Genomic DNA, 19,095 nt, shown 5'->3' on the forward strand with positions numbered 1-19,095 from the left:
TTTCAATACATTTTATATTCTTCGACCACCGTAAATCGTTAAAATAGATCGAAAAGAATCGATTTCAAGAAAATTTCGTTCAAGGAAATTACATACTGGATATTGGTACCGCACCAATGTCAATGTGTGATTTGGCTCCTGAAGAAGCTACCGACAACGCCGGCGAAACGTCGAAGCATATTATGTACAAAGGACACGCTTTACACCTAGAATCGTACATGGCAGTAAATAGAAATACGTGAAGAAACGGAAGTCTGACAAATCAAAGCTTACAGTTTACCCTTGTACTCGATTAATCTTCAAACACGATTTTCTTGAAAACGAAGCGTTGTACGAACAAATTTAATTCCGCACTTTCGAATTAGAGAATAGGTTTTTCATAGATGGATCAGAAGTCGAATAAAGTTTAACGAAACTAAATCTATGCATGTCGATTTCTCCAGAAACTACTTGGCCGCTAGTGCTATTAAAAAGTAAATCTCATTTCTAAGAATAGTAAACATAAACTGAAAACACTTTTATGACTGTTCAGTATTTATTAAAAAAAAAAATGAGCGAACTTTAGCCAACAGATTTATTTCTGTCAATGAAATCGGAGTTTCTGCTACCATAGAACTCCCAACCCCCTTCCCCCTCTCACCTCTTCTAGATATTCACTACTGACCCGTACCAAGATCTAATTGGGTCAAATACATTGGCTTGAACATCGATGAAAGGTTGACGTGGAAACATCACATCCTGCAAACGGAAATAAAGTTCAGAGAAATGGTAACTGGTACGTCAATCAGAAATTTCAATTGAAACCAAATTGCTTCTACACTAAATCAAGACCTCTTAATGTGTAATAAATAAATGGCTAAATAGTCAAACGATACATTCAATTCTTATCATAAATTAACGATTGCATTACTTTAGTAGAAAATTAAAATTGTACATGCATGCTTACGAACAAGCTGGCTATGGTATGGCGTAAAAGCATACGTTTGTACTGCTCAAGCGTTAAGATGACATCTGATTTTAATTGAAGGATGTTACTTTTAGGAATAAACGGGTATTGGCTGTAGGATTCGAAATTAGGGTGAAAGATTGAAACCAATTAGGATTTAAATTTTCGCATCGATTTCGTTTTTATTTTGTTTTCGCTGCGTTTCTATATAATACCATCTGTTTACATTAAATTAGATCTCTGGCTTATAAATAATATCAATATCTCTGTCTTTTGGTCTCTCTCGCTCGCACACCCACACGCATACGCAACACACTCGTTCCTACACTCACGAATGTACATATAATATCTCTGTCTCTCTATATTATTGTCCACGAACTATCTACACGTATATACAAAGTGTCCTATGTACAATAATCGTTTCTCGAGAATATTACACGCGATCTAGTGACCGAAAGTGACCAGCCTCCGATCGACGAACCGTTTCCTGATCCACCGCCCGAGTCCACGTACGATCTCCGTAAACGTGACTACAGTCCTCTTAGTGACACCTTCGTAAAACCGAAGGTGGCGTCTCCGACGTCATCGTGATGATGAGAAAACAACAACAAATGCAAACCGTCTAACGAAAAGAAAGTCGCTCAGGCGAGAGCAACGATTAAGGGATCTGACTAAATTCTAGTTAAAAAAATCTTAAAAAGATTTATGCTGCAGAATCTATTTCAACTTGCCGTGTATCTAATACCGCATCCCCAACTTTGGATTCGTTTATCCCCGAGACGACGTTGTTCACGCCGTTGAGGAAGATATCTCGAGAACCACTCGATGCTCCTGTACCGTCTAAATTAACATTATCCCGATATATGTACGCAGAATCTATTCGAAGCAATTGAACGTTGTCTTGCTCTGATTCTTTCAGTTGTCAAGCTTCCTTACTTCTACTAATTCAAATTACAGCAAGATCTACTCGGAGTAAGAATACGTCCGATTCGTTTGAAATCACCAGAACGAGAGCCGTCACGTAAATCGTGGCAACAAGATTTTACCGTTTCCTCGACAGAATCAATCGCGTAAATTTGAAAAGATCCCGTAGCCCGATAAGAAAGTAAATAAACGCGTGTACTCGAAACATGAAATCACACCCGATACCCGAGACACGGAGTCACATCCGATACGATTCTCCGACCGAGTCTGAAATATCGTCCAGTGTTAGAGTCGAACTAGTCACACCCCTTAACGTCGGTCGTCCGTGAACGGAAGGGACATGTATCCACCCGACAACGTCTAAATAATCACTAGCCTTCCAGCGGGAATTGTATGTCCAGATTTCACCGAGTCTGCAACTCGTTCCTCGCACCCTAGTAAGGCCTCCAGAACTTTTTCGTGGGCTGCGGAGAAATCATGGTCGTGGCGGTCTTCAACTTGCTCCTGGCGTTCTCGGTGGGTTTCTTTGGGACGGTCTTCTCCGGTGTTGAGGCGGGGGACGAGGCGGTCGCGGAGATGACCGATGACGCCGGTGGTAGGGTGTTTAATCTGATTGGCACGAACGCGCTGCGAACCTCCTCTGGCGCCGATTCGCTCCCGGAATCGCTGGGACTCCTCGGCGGCGTTCTGGACGGGCTGTTCGGAATGGCTGCTGCCGTGGTGACGGTGGTTGTCGTCTCTGGCGGTAGCGTGGCGTACTCCATCGGATACTTGACGTTCGCGAACGGGTAAGAGGGTAAAATTCCCATCGGCGGGAACGTCGGCGAGAAAAGATCCGTCGGCGGCATCGGGTTCGTACCTAAACAGAGAAGAGAGAACCCGTTGATTAGAGACGTGGGTTTCAGAGAAGCCGTGGTGACTGCTCACGGAGAGAGCGAAATAGAGGAAAAGGGACAGAGAGGGCTCGTAGGCGAAGGGAGCCAAGTCGTATTGTTGTTGCGTAGTCGACGGAGTGGCTAGAATTGGGGGGTCGAAGGGGTCCGTTGTGGGAAAAGGGAGCTTAACCCCTCGGTCCAGCTACGGGGTATGAATCATCGCCAGGCGTCGCGGACTACGGCGAAATCGATAACGCGGACTCTCCTCGTCGTGAACGCGTGTGTCCTCTTTCGAGGCTTTTTTTCTATTGCTGGAACTTCGACTGATGGGTGCACCGGGATGATATTCCTAGCTCGGCGCGTGCATTGTTAGGCTTTTGATTGATTACGAGCTGGGACGAGGACGAAGGCCCGCTGGGGGAGATTAGGAGCACTCTTGGCTTACTAGTAGTTCCGATTACCTCATCTTGGAGAACGACGGATCGGAGCAGAGGTTTCCAGAGTTTCGTAGGAGACTTCGATGAAAAATTGAAAGATTCGTTCAGAGGGTTGAAATAATTCTTTAAGAAGACGTCGGCAGTTTTGGCAACAATCAAAACACCTGCGGGGAGTAAAGCAAGTCGGAGCTAGTGATTGCTTGCTACAGAGGCAAGAATCAAGTTGTCCGGCTGCGTACTGATCGGTATAAGAATTGGTTATCTCATCGCAAGGTGATCGAGTCGATTTATAGGAACCTCACATTTATAGAAATCTCTACGTTACACGAAACAAACAAGAAGTGATGGTCTCGTAATCATTTACGATTTTTAATAATTAATACGGATACTCTTTGGTACAAAGAGCTATATTACGGCGTTTTATGCTTGATCTGATATGACTGAATGACTTCGATGTATTTATGGCAATATTGAAAGGAATATCCGTTTCAAGTCACAAATTCTGTGACTCGATATTGATAAACGATCAGAAGAAGAGCAGGACAAACAACAAAATGTTGAAAATAAAATCTATTATCATTGTATCTTTTCTAGAATATTATCAACGAATCGGCGCGATTTTCTCGACGAAAGCAAGTCTAAACGTGACTTTCTTCAGACCGCTTTTAAGAATACAAAATTGAAATTTTGTTTATAAATAATTGCTCGCAAATGAATGACGTATACGTGAAAATAATTCAAACGAAATTATATTTGACTCGGTTTAGTCGGATATCGATGACGTATTCGTAGAAGTATAATGACAGTGTAAATTCCAATTTTCATTACGGAATGAAAGTAGACACAAGCCAACAATTCAGTTTCTCAAATTCGAGAAAAGGTGGTAGAAGCTCTTTTACAAATTACAAAATGTCAAAGACATGCAATTTGTTAATTCTTCGAGGCAAAATCTTCAACGCTAAAAAATATTAATCAAGAAACCATTCGGTATATTTTAGGAATCCGTTCTTAGTTTAGCGATAGTTCCATGATATTGTCACAATTACTGAAATTAAACTTTTCGATATCGAGAGACGATGTATTAATAGCTATTCATAAATTTCTCAGACGGCCGATCAATACTTCGATACTCGATATCGAGCAACTGTTTGCTGTCATCGGCACTGTTTATTTACCTCCGGAAGTCGATCCCTATATTTACGAAAAGTAACGCGAGGTTGTATAAGAAGTTCAACGGTTTAAAACTAATGCCGAAATATACTCGGTGACTATAATTTGACGTACACATCTTGGCATAGTAATATCGATGGTACACTCGGAGATTCTAAATCTATGTAGGTTTTATATTTCTGCTAGAAGATGTGTCGTATTGTACTCTGCAACCGTACAGACCATTGTGCGCTAGATTCAAACTGTTAGAAGATAGAGAGAGAACGAGACTTTTTTGTTATATACTACGAAGAAATGGAATCTTACCTTTGAACGCCGGATGAGACAAATGCCACGCGTGTCCTAGATATGCAACGTCCATCCACGGGTTGAGCAATCCTAGTCCAGGGAATCCGGGCCCGTACTGATAGTCTGCAAACAGACAAGAAGCGTTTGGTTAGAGCGATTCGAAGGTCTCGCGTCGAAAATAACCGCGAAAATCGAAGTCGAGCGTCGATACCTAGTAACTCTATTAATAAATCCCGCAAGATCTCAAGGTTTCCCCCGGAACCTTGGCGAACTTTTCCCTCGATACCATACGATGTGCAACGTTCCGATCCAGTCAACCCTCATCGGGTCAATAAAAACGAATTAAACCGTCGGAGTGAACGGTGGATCCAGACAGCCACGAACACGTCTAACGAACTGACAAAGAGTAGCGGATGGCGGAGATAAAAAGACGACTGTCGGCCAGCCGGGATCCCATAAAACGCGGATTAACGATGCTCTCCGTAGGCGAGCTAGCGATCTTTGTTTACAACAACGCTCGTTCCATACGATTTTCGTTGCGAGCCACATGCTACCGCCATATGCGGCGTGATAAACAAACGCATAAACGCGGCTTCTTTGCAGACGACGTTGATGGCCGGCGTATGTGTGGGTGCTCCTGTACCACCCGCGGCTTCGTTTGGCTCTTTTGGCCGACCGAGCGCCGCCCAATAAACACACCGACGCCAACGTTACCGTTCTCCTGGCCAATCATAGATCGCATCCAAGAAAATAAGCAAGGACGTTAATCCGCCATCGGCGGCGTTGGGTCATCTTCGACCCACAATATTTTACACCAGAATTACGACCGACAACTTTATATCACGGATTGAATGATTTGCGTCTACCTAACTACTCCATTATTTAGTTTAACGACATAAAACGGATAACATCGTTTCTAGCATTTTAGCATTTAAAAATAAACATTTTAAATGAACATTCAAGCGTTGCAAATACGATCCTAAATTACTAGAAAATTGAAAAAACTTAGGAATATATCATTATTTTAAACAAAACTTTGTTGAAAATGTAGTTACCAAAGTACAATGGGTACTATGGTTCAAATTTTAGTCGGAAGTTTATTCTCGGAACTGTAGAGAAAGAATTAAACAGCGAGTCAAAAATCTCCCGACATCGTCTTGGCGTTCTGCTATCGAACTTTCCGTCAACCGACGGTTCGGAATGCGTCCGTCATCGCGGTGACTTGTAATGACGCCAAGCTTTCGTTGATCCACGCCGCGCATTCAAACGTCTACCCCGTGTACGTGTGCGCGCGCACAGAGCCACCCTTGTATATACACGTGCAAACTACTCGGAGGCTTGCGACTGCCGCGGCTCGCGGTTTGAGGTTCACCGGATTATTAAACGCCTGTAGGCACCGACGACCGTTTACGGATCCTGTGACACTCACGCTTGCCCTTCTTCGGTTTGTGAATGTTTTCAGATTTATTTTTTAGCATAAGTTCGTCGTATAAGTATGTCGCTTACAGAAAACACCATTGTACATTTTTCAAGTTCGATAAGCGAGAAGAAATTTCAAGAACTATACCCGTCCCATTTCTATAAACGTTGGAATTTGTACTTGAGAAAATATAACAATTGTCGAAAAATGTTTATAGTTTGTTCATCCTCTACGTAAATACCCATCGTTAGTTAAAGCAATAAAGAAATAATTGTATTTCGACTGAATTATATTAAAAATCGGTATGTTGAAGTTGGAAAGGAAAAGTGAACGAAGTCTTCGAGATCTTAATTTTGAAATTCTCGTACCGATAACTAGGTAAGATATACTTACTCGACTTGGACCTTGGTTCCCTCGGTCCATCCACGGTGACCTTGATAGCCTTTGTGTAGGTAGCGACTTGAAATGGCACCGTGCTGATTTGTATAGTCAAAGAGAACGATTTTCCTGTAATCAAGCAAAAATCCCTCGGTTAATTACCGTCAAGGTCTTCCCTCGTAGATGGAAACGATCCATCGATCGGTGCGATCGACACTAACCTCTCCCGCTGCGACCGACAAATCTGAGGTCGTTGAATTTGGCGACCTGATTCTTCATGACAGCGGTGCAGTTCCTTAGCTCTCCGCAGCAGTTCTCGTCGTTTCCTGCTCGAATGGTGACCAGGGTTCCGTCGCTGACCTCGTCGAGTGCGACGACCTTGAAGGCCACTGGTAGCGATTTGTTCGACCGCCAATGCGATGGTAACGCGCTGCACAGGATGGCGGGACTTCCGGTCTTCACGAGGTCGCCGTGACAGGCTTGTAGGGTCTCGTGGATGGCGTTGAAGCTATCCATTCCTAACGGTCCCGCCGGTAGATGCATGTTTCTTCACCGTTGAATTTCTGTATACTCGCGAAGCAACAGTCCGACTGGGTTAATCCTCGATAACACAAAGTCAGCTTTATATCCTCTGCGCACTCAGTTCAGATTCGATATCACTGTGTACCTTCCAACTGCACTGTTATGGTCCCCGAAACACCATCGATTGTAAACAAAGTCTACTTTCGCTTCAGGGAAACCGGTACCGAAGCCGTCGAAGAAACTCGTCTTAGCTCGTTGCACTCCGCGTTTAAAATAAAAAAAACTTCTCACGAAACTATTACACCGAACCGACGCGCACTCGATGCCGGCCGAGCGGAGTCTAGTTTTTCGCGGCCGCAGCCGCAGCTATTTAGAGGGGATTTTTCTCCCCTCCAATTTTTCCGGAGCCCCACCCAGGCCAGGCGCGTCGACCAATGAGGACGGCGGTCGTGTTGTGGCCTCCGCGGCTCGCCGCCTTCGCCCCTAACCAGGCCTAGGAGCTGCCTTGCGAAAGGGGCCGTCAGACTCCTGCCTCTCTTGCCCGAGGGTGGCTTGCGCCTCTGCTCTTTCTTACAGTCTTCGCTCTTCCCTCTCTCGTCAAACATTCGTCTCACGCTCTTGCTCCCGTTTGGTCGCGCCAACCCTTGGCGTCGTTCCCTCTCCGTTCTACCGACTGACTCGCTTCGGTTGCTCTCGTCGCCGTCTCCCTCGGCGCGCGTTCCGTCTCGTTCCGTCTTGCCGCGCCACGCTTACGTGACGACGTGAAATTTCACGCGCACGTGTTCGCCCCCCACCCCCCGCCACCTCCCTCGCGGCCAAGCTTCGCCGTTCGACGCTCTGCACGCGTTTCTTGACCTCCGTGGTACTGCGCTAGGGAGAACGTGTGCGGCTGAGGGTCGTCCGATGACTCGGGGGGACTCTTGGAGGACGCGGATAACCAACGCGCAGTGGTCAGATTAAGGCTGGCACGGAGAATCTCGTGGTATCGTATGAACGTTCGTATCTCTTCATAGGTACTTTTTATTTGTCAAAAATGTAAAGAGACACGCAAATATAAATTATAGTAAAAACATCAAGGATATTGTAAATTATTACGTCAACTTGGAATTAATTGTAATGGAATTACTAGTTTGTAAAGTTTCGATTTTTAATGTATAAATGTGCACGGTTCGTGAGGTTACGCAAATAGTTTCGTTTTTTCTTAAAGTGGATTTTTATTCAAAGCGTTAGCTTTATATCTGGCCCTTCATAATAATTTCAGCATTTACCTGATACACAAGCGAAAATGAATTAATTTCTATTGGAAACATTGTATCTTATAATCTGATTTAATATTTATTATAATTTGATTTTAATTAAAATAGTTAAATACAACTCGCTTTACGTTTTCTTACGTTATCGTGATTTTCCCAGGGTCAGATTAGGTTAATCCTGTTTCCTACCGGCCGCGGCGCAGCGAACGGAGGTATAAATACGGATAATCTTGCGATTAAACGTAGAATTAACTCTTGACGAATTTATTAAGTTAAAAAGGTTTGTTTGATGGAGATTGTTGAGTTTCACAATATTTGGACAAGCATTTACACAGGTGAAGAACCCTCTTCGTTTGGGTACTTCTCCTAGAACTGAGATTAAGGGTGTCCCCGACTTTTTTCACTGAATTACCAAGTTCTTTTGAAGGAGTGTGCCGCCCTATTGAATAATAGAAATCCTATTCTTGAAAATCAATAAACGGACGACAATTCTTTTTACAACCAGGAGTAATTAATCATTTATTGCACGGGCTTAGTCTTGTCGAACAAATACTATATGATGAAATTATTTTCTAATTATTTGTGAAATCACCCTGACCCTACCGAGAATTAAAAAATCCCCTATTTCCACCATAAGCCCAGAACGATCTCCTTTCAAAAACGTGTGAATTTTTGCTCATGATTGAATTAATTCGCTTGGAAAATTCGTTTTGTTGTAAAATTGAAAAGGGACCGGAAGGGAAATTCATGGATGAAAAATTATTTTTCACAATTTGTTGAATAATACTGGGACAGGGTTTGTAGAATATTCATCTACTCCTGCAGAATATTCAGATAAATCATCTGCAATATTTCCAATACAATCAGTCCATAGAAATTCAATTTCAAAGGAATAACAGAGAAATCAGAATTTCATTTGCATGCAGATCTAATTAATTCACTATTACGCGGGTTTCTTTATAAGAAGTGTTTAAGAGAAATTATTTCTTTGTTACTTTTGTATCAGTGGTTTAAATGAAACATAAATTGAACAATGTATGCGCAAATCTTGTATAATTTTATCAGCAAAATTTACGTTAATCAGTCGCATCACATAACCGTGTTAGCCAATTCTCCGTTAATTGGAGCTACTTCACCCCTCTACCCTCACCGTTTCTATCAAATAAAGAAATATTTTAGTTGGCTCCCTAGAATAATATTAAATTTTTCTCTTTTTAGTAAAGCATACAACAATTTCTATTCGATTAAAATTATTTTATTTGACTTTATTTACATCATACATTTTACATCATCATTTACATCATTTATAAACATTTATTACGCTATACGCGATTCAACTTGAAAAATTTGTAATAGGTTTACACTTTAAATATTAGTTAAGAAAGCAGTAGAAAAAAATAAAATAAAATAATATGAGTGAGCTCTAAATACAAACAGCGATAGTGTTATTTCCCACTGAGATTTTCAGTGCATAATTTTGTCTCTGAGGTTAATCATAGGTCTCATTGTGTACTTAAGGTCGAAAACAACGACACGATCTTTTAAGGGTTAACGTGACCGAAAGTAATTGCCTTATTTCCTGAAAAAGTTTCCACGAAACGGCCTGAAATTTGTATGCTACCTTGAATTAACGAGTGGTATAATTTATTAAGTTACGACCAGGGACCTCAATATTTGGACAGTAGTTCATGTGGCGTCCTCGTGGGGGTCCGCGTCGAGGACCGCAGCGTGAGCGCAGAGGAAGGTAGAGGGTAGCGCACCAAGAGATTTATTAGGGTGTCCAGGCTCATTTCACCGATTTTCGCGCAAAACAGGCGAGACGATTCAACCATTCTCGTCGGAGACTCGAAGGGACAGGTCGTAAAGGTCGACGCTGGCCGTGCACGAAATTCGAATCGATCTTGACGGAACTCCAACCCTTTGACTTTCTGGGTCAGCGTGTCGTTCACGGGGCTTTCCTGCGAGATTTACAACGAAATTGCACTCGCACACTTTGCCACCCCTTTTCACCTCGGCGCCCGCCGCGCCGTGCAAAAGTGGAAGGGTTTAACGAGGCCAGATTAAATTTCCGGATTGCGCGATTTCTCCGCTCGCGTGACGACGTGTTTTTGAATTCATTTGCCCCGCGATGTTCACTTTCGAGGCTGTTTTACAATCGATGCTTCGACATTTTCGGAGACGTCGACGTCGGCGACGCCGAAGTCGCGTTTTATATGAAAAGTCCATTTACGTTTTACACAGACTCTTCATTTATCATGCGAAACATGTTAGTTTACATTTAGATGAGTTTTTGTGCTAAATATAGAGATTAATAAATAAAGAATTTTTTTAAAGAGAATTCAGGATTTTATTTTGTACTGACAAAATATGCCTGTCATATACCGACAATGTACGATGATATTTATCAATTTATGTGTAGCGCACATTTTCGTTTAAGCTCGTTAGATATTTACTATGTACCTTATTTGTAATGTAAAAGTTCATATAAATGTAACTAACATATCCCAAATTATAAATAAAAATTTTGCGTAAAAGATAAATATATTTTTCTATATGAAACATGACCAGCATGTTATTCTAGTACGTACTATTTATAATATCTTAAAGCAAAAGAATTCATATAGGTGTCAGTTTGAATGTCTACCACTATCTTATTATAAAATTAATTTTAGAAACCAACGATAACTTGGGGTTATCGCGGGGTTAAGTGGTAGCAAATAATTCAGTTCGCTGAAAGCAATTCTAGAATCGTTCAATTTTTAAAGCACCAGATAATAAAAGTTTACTGCACTCAAGGTTCAAATCGCAGATCTGAATTGATACCAGGAATTACTTTGTATGGGAAAGACCGACCTCGTCGGTAGCGCAATTGACGAAATAGAGGCCACGATCCATAAAGGCACAGTTTCGAAACTTTTCCTGCGGATCGTCTCGACCGGCGACGTACCGTTGAAAGGTGCGCAGGTTAATTTTCGGGTAAAAGTGCGTGAAAGGTTCCCCGAATTTCGTCGCTTTCACGTGTTCAGAGCGTCCTTGAAAAACGTTTTTCTTCGAGAAGGGCTGATCTCGCACCTACCGACAGATTAGCGCGAGATTAACCCCATTTTTTTCAACCCCTCATCGTTCCGTCACTTTTTCCTTGACTGTGCATCTGCGACGATTGAAAAGCACGAAATCTTACACCAGTTTTTCCCTTCAACGATCTCTGTTCTCGTGGATTTCTTGAACCAAACACGCGGTACAAGAAATTGTTGCGTAGAAAAAGTCCTTCAATGGGGACCGAGCTTTTTTTGTGAACAATTTTAAGACTTCGACGCATCGAGTGGTGTCGAAGAGAAACTGGATGGACGTAGATTTAAGCGAATCCATAATAGCTGCTGTATTAACATATGTACATAATTTTCAATACTATATCTTTGTTCACGAGACCTGAAAATGATCAAATAATTTGGCATTCGAATATTTTTTAGATATACAAATACTGCGGATAAACGTCAAATATTTGAGAAATTGAAAACAATAAACATAGGAATCATAATAAATATCATTTGAAATGAAGTCATGTAAAAAATTAATTTTTATTCACTCGCGATGAACTTTTGGCCTAAACATGAATATCACGAGCAAGGCTCGTAAACAAATAGTCGGGCCAAACATAAACATGAGTTTCCAGCTCTAGTTTCGTCGAGCTAAATGGCACGGGAAGAGGTTAACGTCATATATGATTGTCTAATTCCGTAATCATAGCGATTCAGAAAAAGAAATACGTTGCTATCGTTTCAAAGAGGTAAACTCCAAATAATTGTCTTCTTCGTAATCTATTCTTAAAATATTCTCAGCTACTACTGTTAATCAAGTAATTTACGTCTAAATTACTCACTATTCGATTCATGATACCAAATCCTGATTATGAGCTTCGCCAAGAAGTGCAATGAAATTCTTGCAGCTGTAGCATGAAAAGACAAATGATGGAGCATTTGGCGGGTCATCTAGCGAGCCTCGCGAAGGACTAATTTCTTAAAACGTTTCCACGCGTTAGGCATCCGTTTCCTCGCCAGTGCCCAAGAAAAGGCAATTTTTAATAAAGCCTAGTGCCTGGTCCAAACAAAGACAATAGGCTCATATGTACGGCGCCAGCGACGCCACGGTTAGACGAACATGAAAAATGCAAGAAAACGTCCGCGCGGCCAACTCCGCCAGGGACGTCATTTAATCCAAATGTTCGAAAGTAAGGATTAGATAGAGGTTGCCAACTCCATCAAGTATTAAAGAAAGATGTGATAAATTTTCGTCTTAACAATGCATTTCTCTGTGTATAACAAGTAGTATGACTGATATTGATTATACAATCAAAATGTTTGTTATGACTTAGTAAGATCTGTCCAATATAAGATTGTAAAAAATCCAATAACTTAACAAACAACACTTATAAGCAACTCATTAAACAAGTAAATTCAGCACTTACTTATAAGTAGGCATACTTTCACACGACCCACTGATAACCCGATCTATGAATCTACAGTTTTGCTAAATTTTGCTAACGCTGTTGTCGAATTTTGAACAAATCTGACAAAAATATCGAACCAATAACTTCTCCATTGTATTCGCAATTTTCGGAGCGAAATTTTATTTTGCGATGAATTTCACTTCCCAGAGAGTGGCGCGTGAGACCGGACCGTTACGAGGCTCGACCAGCCGAAACTTGTTGCTCCGGTCGCGAACGACCGAGGGGCGCAATTAAACGTATCGTCGGCCCTGAGTTATCAGAGGCAGGAGTTTAATCGCGAGACGCGCGACTCGACGTCGCGGAGTTTTGGAAACGGAGGAAGAGAGAACGAGAGGCTCTCGTCGTGCGTTTCGACGCCGAGTGGGTGGAGAACGATGCAGTGGAAAAGGGGTGACGGCCGTGGGGTTGGGGGCGGGAGGTGGAAGAGCAAAAGCACAGAAGTTAACACGGGAGTTGTGCATTGTGTGCGGTGAGCGAGCCGGAAGCGTCGCCATACTGCGTATCGCCCCGCGTCGCTTTTGTTTCCGTTCTCGTTGCCCCGATCGTTTTCTGCCCCCAGCCGCCCTTGCCCGCCTTGCCTCCTCCGCCCCTTTTGTTTCGCCGCCTCGTCTCTTTCGCGAATCTCTCTCGCCAGAGAAACGCGCGCCGTGAAGTTTGTCGGCCGATAAAGGGAACCGGTGTACCCTTGCTTCGCCCTTTCCATCCTTCCGCGCACCCCTTCGCGATTCACTTCCCTCCTTTTTGCGTCGCGATTATTTGCTTGTACAATCATACCACGGCCAACGCCTCTCAGAGGCCGAAAGAGGATCGGGTCACCTATCAGAAGCATATTAAACCTTTACGCTCTGTCCATCGAGATGGTTTACCTACTTCAAGCCTGGTGCCATTTTACACAAAATGACGAATAGGAGTCGCGTTGTACACGGTTGAACACTTCTTGTTACATGTTTTTCTTCTAAAATCGCGGCTCGAGTATTCAAGATTTCAAGACACCTTTCACGCGAGGCCGTAAACAGTACGGTACACAGATTTCAACCTAGAACAAAAAACCGAACATTCTCCGTAAATATATTGCTAAAGCTAGTAAACAGCGCGCGGAGATTTGAAAATAACGTTTTTTTTTTTTTTTGCAAAATGGTGCACAAAGAAAAAAGAGTCAATTTCGTCGAAAAATTGTCTGTAAAAGAGAAAGTTTACAACTTATCGCGAAAATCGTACGCCATCCACTAGATGATGTATTAGAGATGTCATCCTCAAAATTTTAAAAGAATCGGACAAGATTTATAGTAGTCATCGTTTCGGCCGATTTGAAAAATGTAGTTCTGAGGAGAACGCGCTGTCATCGGCGCATGGTTAGTGCGCGCTGCAAGATGCCTCGGGAAAACATTCGAAAACGACCATATCGAGATTTCCCCGGGCTATGAAATATTGTTTTTCTTATTCTTAAAGCTTTAAGGCGACATATTAACAACAACCTAAAAAAAAATCGATCTTTTGACATTTCTCGATTGTCCTTACCCCTTAAGTTGTCCCAATATATTAATATCATATTTAGTTTACAAAAATCCCGTCGCATTCCCCATTACGCGGGAAAAAGAACGCGTCCCGGAAGCGCGCCGATGATTGATTAAATAACAAGATAAAAGCCGGTATTACTATTCCCCGTGTCGCGCTAAAACACCGCCCTTTGATACCCATTATCGCCGTCTGGTTACCTGCCATTAATACCCGATATCGATGCCTATTAGCCAACGCACCTAATAACCTACAACCAGACTATAATGCTCTCAGCGGCAGGCAGTTCAGATTCCAGTGTAGCCGTGCCGCATTCTCGGACCAAATGCCAGGTTCGCTTCCCAATAAACGTATCCAACCGCCCCCACCTCACCCTTTTCCCTTCCGAGCCGTGCACTCCCTCCAGGCCGCGCCGATCACCCCTCTGTCGTCCTTAATTCGAGTCAAGATTACAAATTGATTCCGTAGCAGTCTGTGTATGAATCAGGCGTCACGTGTTCGGGACGCACCCCTCTCGAATGCTAGTTCGTTCGCGTCGCGCTGCACCCCGCGTCGCGTCCGGGGGTGCACGCGCGTACACCTACACTAAATCTAAAACCCGCCAGTGTATACCGACGAAAGGGTGGGACGGGGCTTGTACCTACTACCCCGTTTCACATCCATATGTACAGTTTCGATCCAATGTTTGGTCCACACGGCTGTTCCTTCGGAGTTGGCTATCCTTTTCTCTGGAGCGGGTGACGGCGTTACGTTTGATTCTCGCAGGATGGAGATCCGAAACGAGATCGTCCAGCAGTTTCACGACGAAATTCATTTTGAAAGGTGCGCTTGGAGGCTAAGTGCTTCGGGTGATTTTTATTTATTGACGAGGGTAGATGAGATATTGTGAGTTTGGGATTGGTATTTGGAGCATGGAAATAGTACAGATAGAAGATTCTAAACGCGTCTGACGCGTGTATCAAGGATTTTATTATTATCAAAATCACTTTGCGTTGCAAATCACTTCGTGATTTTCGTTTTGAAATTTACTTTCGACGAAATAGTAATAGACGGTGAGTGTCGACTTAACTTTGGAGGCAGCCTATTCAGATTAGAATACTGCGCCAATAAATTTGACAAAGTGGTCAGGAACCGACAAAAATCCATGAAAATTCGTTCGAATCTATCTTCCAACATTATTTGCAAATCCCCTCAATGGTTAGTTCAGTTTTCCCGACTCCCGAAATTCTTTTCCCTTTCGTAATTCACGAGCGGTCTTCGAATAGAAAACTCGACGGGTCACTTCGGAGAAAGCAGTGTGTTTTTGAAATCTGGCGTACCCACGTCCGTGCTCGTCGCATGATCGATGCCCCGAGGCCATTATTACTCGCAGCCCCTTACGTATTGTTGTTACGGGACCCCATACGGGGTGGCCGTGGGGGTGGAAAGCAGCAGAAGAACGGCGCGTGTGGAAAATCGGCGCTACGTGACAAATCGTAATTGAACAATTTTAGACTGACGCGCGTGGCGATTGGACAACGTCGGATCTTGAACCGCGTCGATCGACGCTTCCAAGGCTCATCGCTGTCGTCCTTTAATAAAGGGTCCTCGGGAATCGTTTGTAACGCGAGAACTCAGTAGGTGTGTTAATTTAGGGGTCGCTGAGCCTTCTGGAACGACGGATGGATTTTAATTAGCTGAAAAATAGGTCTCGTGGAGTTTCCTGAAAGTTACAACGCGTCTCATCCCTCGATTCTCTAGGCTCAGCAAACCGAACGCGCATAAAAATGTCGAATCACTACACTTACATTTTACAACGAGGAATTATTTATTTATAAATGCTGTTACATATTATATATTTTTCGATGAATATTAAATAATAGTACTCTAATGATTTTTGTCACGAAACACAAAACAAAAAACCTAATAGATCGAATAAGCAACGAAATGTTGCAAGTTACTACGCTATTGCAAATAACCTCAATTTGAAGTTTCCCAGGAGAAATAAAAATGTAATTGAAAAATTGAAAAAATGTCAAGAATTAATCGCTACATGTTGATATTATTCGTTATTTATCGATAGAATAAAATTCTGCTGGTGTATGGAGCGCCTTAATTGTACGAAATTGCCCATCCGTGAAAACTTTACTGTACTACAAAATTAATCGTTATAGAGAAATAAATAAATGCCGGGGGACGGAATCGATCCAGCTTCCAACAGATTCAAACGCAATCTTTGGGGCGGTTCTAAACGCAATCTCCGCGACGCCAAAAATCCCCTCGCGTCCCTAAATCTCGAAACAACGACGTAAACCGACGTTCAACCGCTGTTCGCGCCTCTGGCGAACGTTAGAAGCCATTCCCATAACGAAATGACCGTCGAAGACAATGTAATTCGAGACGGCTCATCAAGGATGAAACAGTCTCGGATTCCCCTGTACTATTACCTCATTAATGGCCCTTCCTTCTATCGCTTTTGACGATATGGTAACCCTTCGTCGACCCCTCAAGTCCTACTGCTAAGTCCTAAGTAAGGTCACCGAGCAATTTCCGGTAGCCATCTTGGATTAAGAGCCGGTGGTATATTTCCTAAACGCGCTGGTCGAATTCGGAGCACACGACCCCTCCGCCCGGACTACTCGAGACTTCTGGAAACGAGAGAGTGACCTGAAGGGGTTCGCCATGAAATTAGACGCAGATAGTTTCCCATAGGTATTGACCGCCGTTGCTGGCATTTTTGTTAGAAGCTAGAAACATTAAAAATGTTAACATTATCTAGTTACTTCTAAAGCTTGTTTTAAAAATATATTTGAAATTGTCTAATAACTCTGTTTATTTGGTCAGTAGCTAGCGCGACAAATTCATCGTCATATGATCCTAACAGATTGGAAGCGAAGCGAACAAAAAAAAAAAAAAAAGAAAATGGGTCATCGAACTTGAACGATAAAATTAATCGAATATCGGTGCAAATATTAATTAATTACATTCATTCGACGAAACGGGGTCCGCGGATGCAATCACAGCTCGAAAGACACCGAAAAAGGTAAATCGGGGAGGGGCAGGAGGGGGGCGGGGAATGCCCGATCGAACTAGCGCCGAGTGGACTACTGCTTTACGCAAAAAGTAATGACGGCAGCGACGATAATAATCCGTTTAATTGGCGCACCGACCAAATCCAGGCACAATGGGATTAATTTGAACCAACAGCACTGCTCGCAACGGTGGCTGCGTCTCTCCGCCGCGCATGATTTATTTTATTAGAGTAGCTGCGCTTCAATCATACAACCTGGCCATCATTAGAATTGTAAAATGACACATGAAATGATTCGCCGTGAGAGACACTAATTAGACGCAAATTAGTGGTTGTGAATTTTAATAGACAAAAAGATTGAACGAAATACACGAACCATGCGATTGCGATATATTGTCACTGTATGCCAGTCACAAGCCAAAGTTTCGATATAGAGGTTTCTTAAAATATAATGTTAAGAAAAAGAACAAACTATGTTTATTACGTAATGTAGTTTTTTGTTGGGTTTAATACAGACAAGTATTGTAATATTCTATGATAACTGAACACAAACGAATATTACGTTGCTAGAACATACCTATATTTGAAACACAAGCGACATTATTTTAAAAGATTGTCTAAACTACGGTACAAAAGAGATAGCTTTAGGTTCGACGATGGAAAAACATTTTCGTTGTTTAGTGACCGATGAATCGTTCATAGTGTGGGTTATAATATTAATTTTTGTCTTTTATGCGAACAAAAAAGAATGAATAATTGCAAATGGAAATCAAACATTTACGAGTACACTTTTTTATATTTCGAGAACAAATGATTTAACTAAATTCAAATATTGTACTTTCAATTATTACTTTCTTGGTTTGCGTCTACAGAGAATATTTTAGCGATCAAGACAATGTCTATCCAAGAACCAAAGAAAGGGGATGAAGTTTGGAAGAAAGGCGTTATTTTCTTAGTTAGAAAGGCGTATGACGTTGCGAATATAGTTTTGAGCAGGCTTCCAGTTGGGGACTTTCGGACGGACGTGAGTGTTAATTCCATTTTAACGCCCGTCTCCCCGTGCGGATCGAAACTACCCTCTAACATCGTTGCATATTTCATGGCGTTTCGCAGCCTTCGCGGAACCTTCCAGTCTGAAGACTCGCTTGATTTATAATTTAAACACCAACTCCCGACTAATATCGATTAGCCGGGAGTGGCTTTGACGAACATCAGTCCATGATGATCCTTTCTAACGAGAATCATCCCCTCTTTTACGCCGTTGTATACTCGATGACACATTTTCGTATCTCTGAAGCAGAAACAGAACGATAATGGTAACCCGACGCTACGACAATTCTGAAAGCTTCATCACGGAAAGCATCATCTGAAAATTGTCCAGAAATAGTATACATTATTCATATGAAATTCTCAATAATTATAATGTATTGATAATTATTATCTCAGAAGTGGTAGTTAATGCGAAGAATAATTATTTTCTTCAAAATACTCAAAGGAAATGTATGATTTCATTCAAATTATACACACTTAAATTAAGGTCACATGTTTAATATAGACGGATAACAGATAACTTGAATACAATTACGAATCTTGTGAGCCATTGGGAGCCCCAATTTGAGAGTCTGAATAAAAATATTCGTATAAATTTATTTCATAAGTATTTTATAATGTTATCATTTCGTATAAATATTTATGCAATTTCATTTTATTTAAAATAAACTCTATGAGATGAACTCTAATTGTTTCAAGTACGTTATTCTAATCGTTATTCGGAAGCAACGAGTTACAAAAATGTATATTTCTTTAAAATAATCTTCCGTGATACTATAACGGAGTTGTAATATAAGTAA

At 42.0% G+C, this 19,095-nt stretch overlaps 1 protein-coding gene across 1 annotated transcript; it reads right to left on the reverse strand.

Moving 5' to 3' along the window:
- Window positions 1–1,102: 1,102 nt before the first annotated feature.
- On the reverse strand, window positions 1,103–7,581 carry LOC128893277 (segmentation protein Runt-like). Its single transcript, XM_054154131.1, has 4 exons — window positions 6,660–7,581; window positions 6,454–6,567; window positions 4,659–4,763; window positions 1,103–2,729 (listed from the first exon to the last, which is right to left on the reverse strand). The coding sequence occupies exons 1-4, from the start codon at window positions 6,979–6,981 to the stop codon at window positions 2,305–2,307; spliced, it is 966 nt and encodes a 321-aa protein (XP_054010106.1). The 5' UTR covers window positions 6,982–7,581; the 3' UTR covers window positions 1,103–2,304.
- Window positions 7,582–19,095: the final 11,514 nt, after the last annotated feature.

This window comes from Hylaeus anthracinus, unplaced genomic scaffold (genome assembly GCF_026225885.1).
Source record: "Hylaeus anthracinus isolate JK02 unplaced genomic scaffold, UHH_iyHylAnth1.0_haploid 27315, whole genome shotgun sequence".
Classification (NCBI taxonomy): Eukaryota; Metazoa; Arthropoda; class Insecta; order Hymenoptera; family Colletidae; genus Hylaeus; species Hylaeus anthracinus.

What these genes read in the sequence shown, in the direction of transcription:
- LOC128893277 (XM_054154131.1), bottom strand. Translation starts at nt 6,981, where the DNA reads ATGCATCTACCGGCGGGACCGTTAGGAATGGATAGCTTCAACGCCATC. An exon ending in TGTCGGTCGCAGCGGGAGAG is followed by an intron (nt 6,568 to 6,659) that starts GTTAGTGTCGAT and finishes GCTTGATTACAG; the next exon opens with GAAAATCGTTCTCTTTGACT. An exon ending in GTCTCATCCGGCGTTCAAAG is followed by an intron (nt 2,730 to 4,658) that starts GTAAGATTCCAT and finishes TTCTCTGTTTAG; the next exon opens with GTACGAACCCGATGCCGCCG.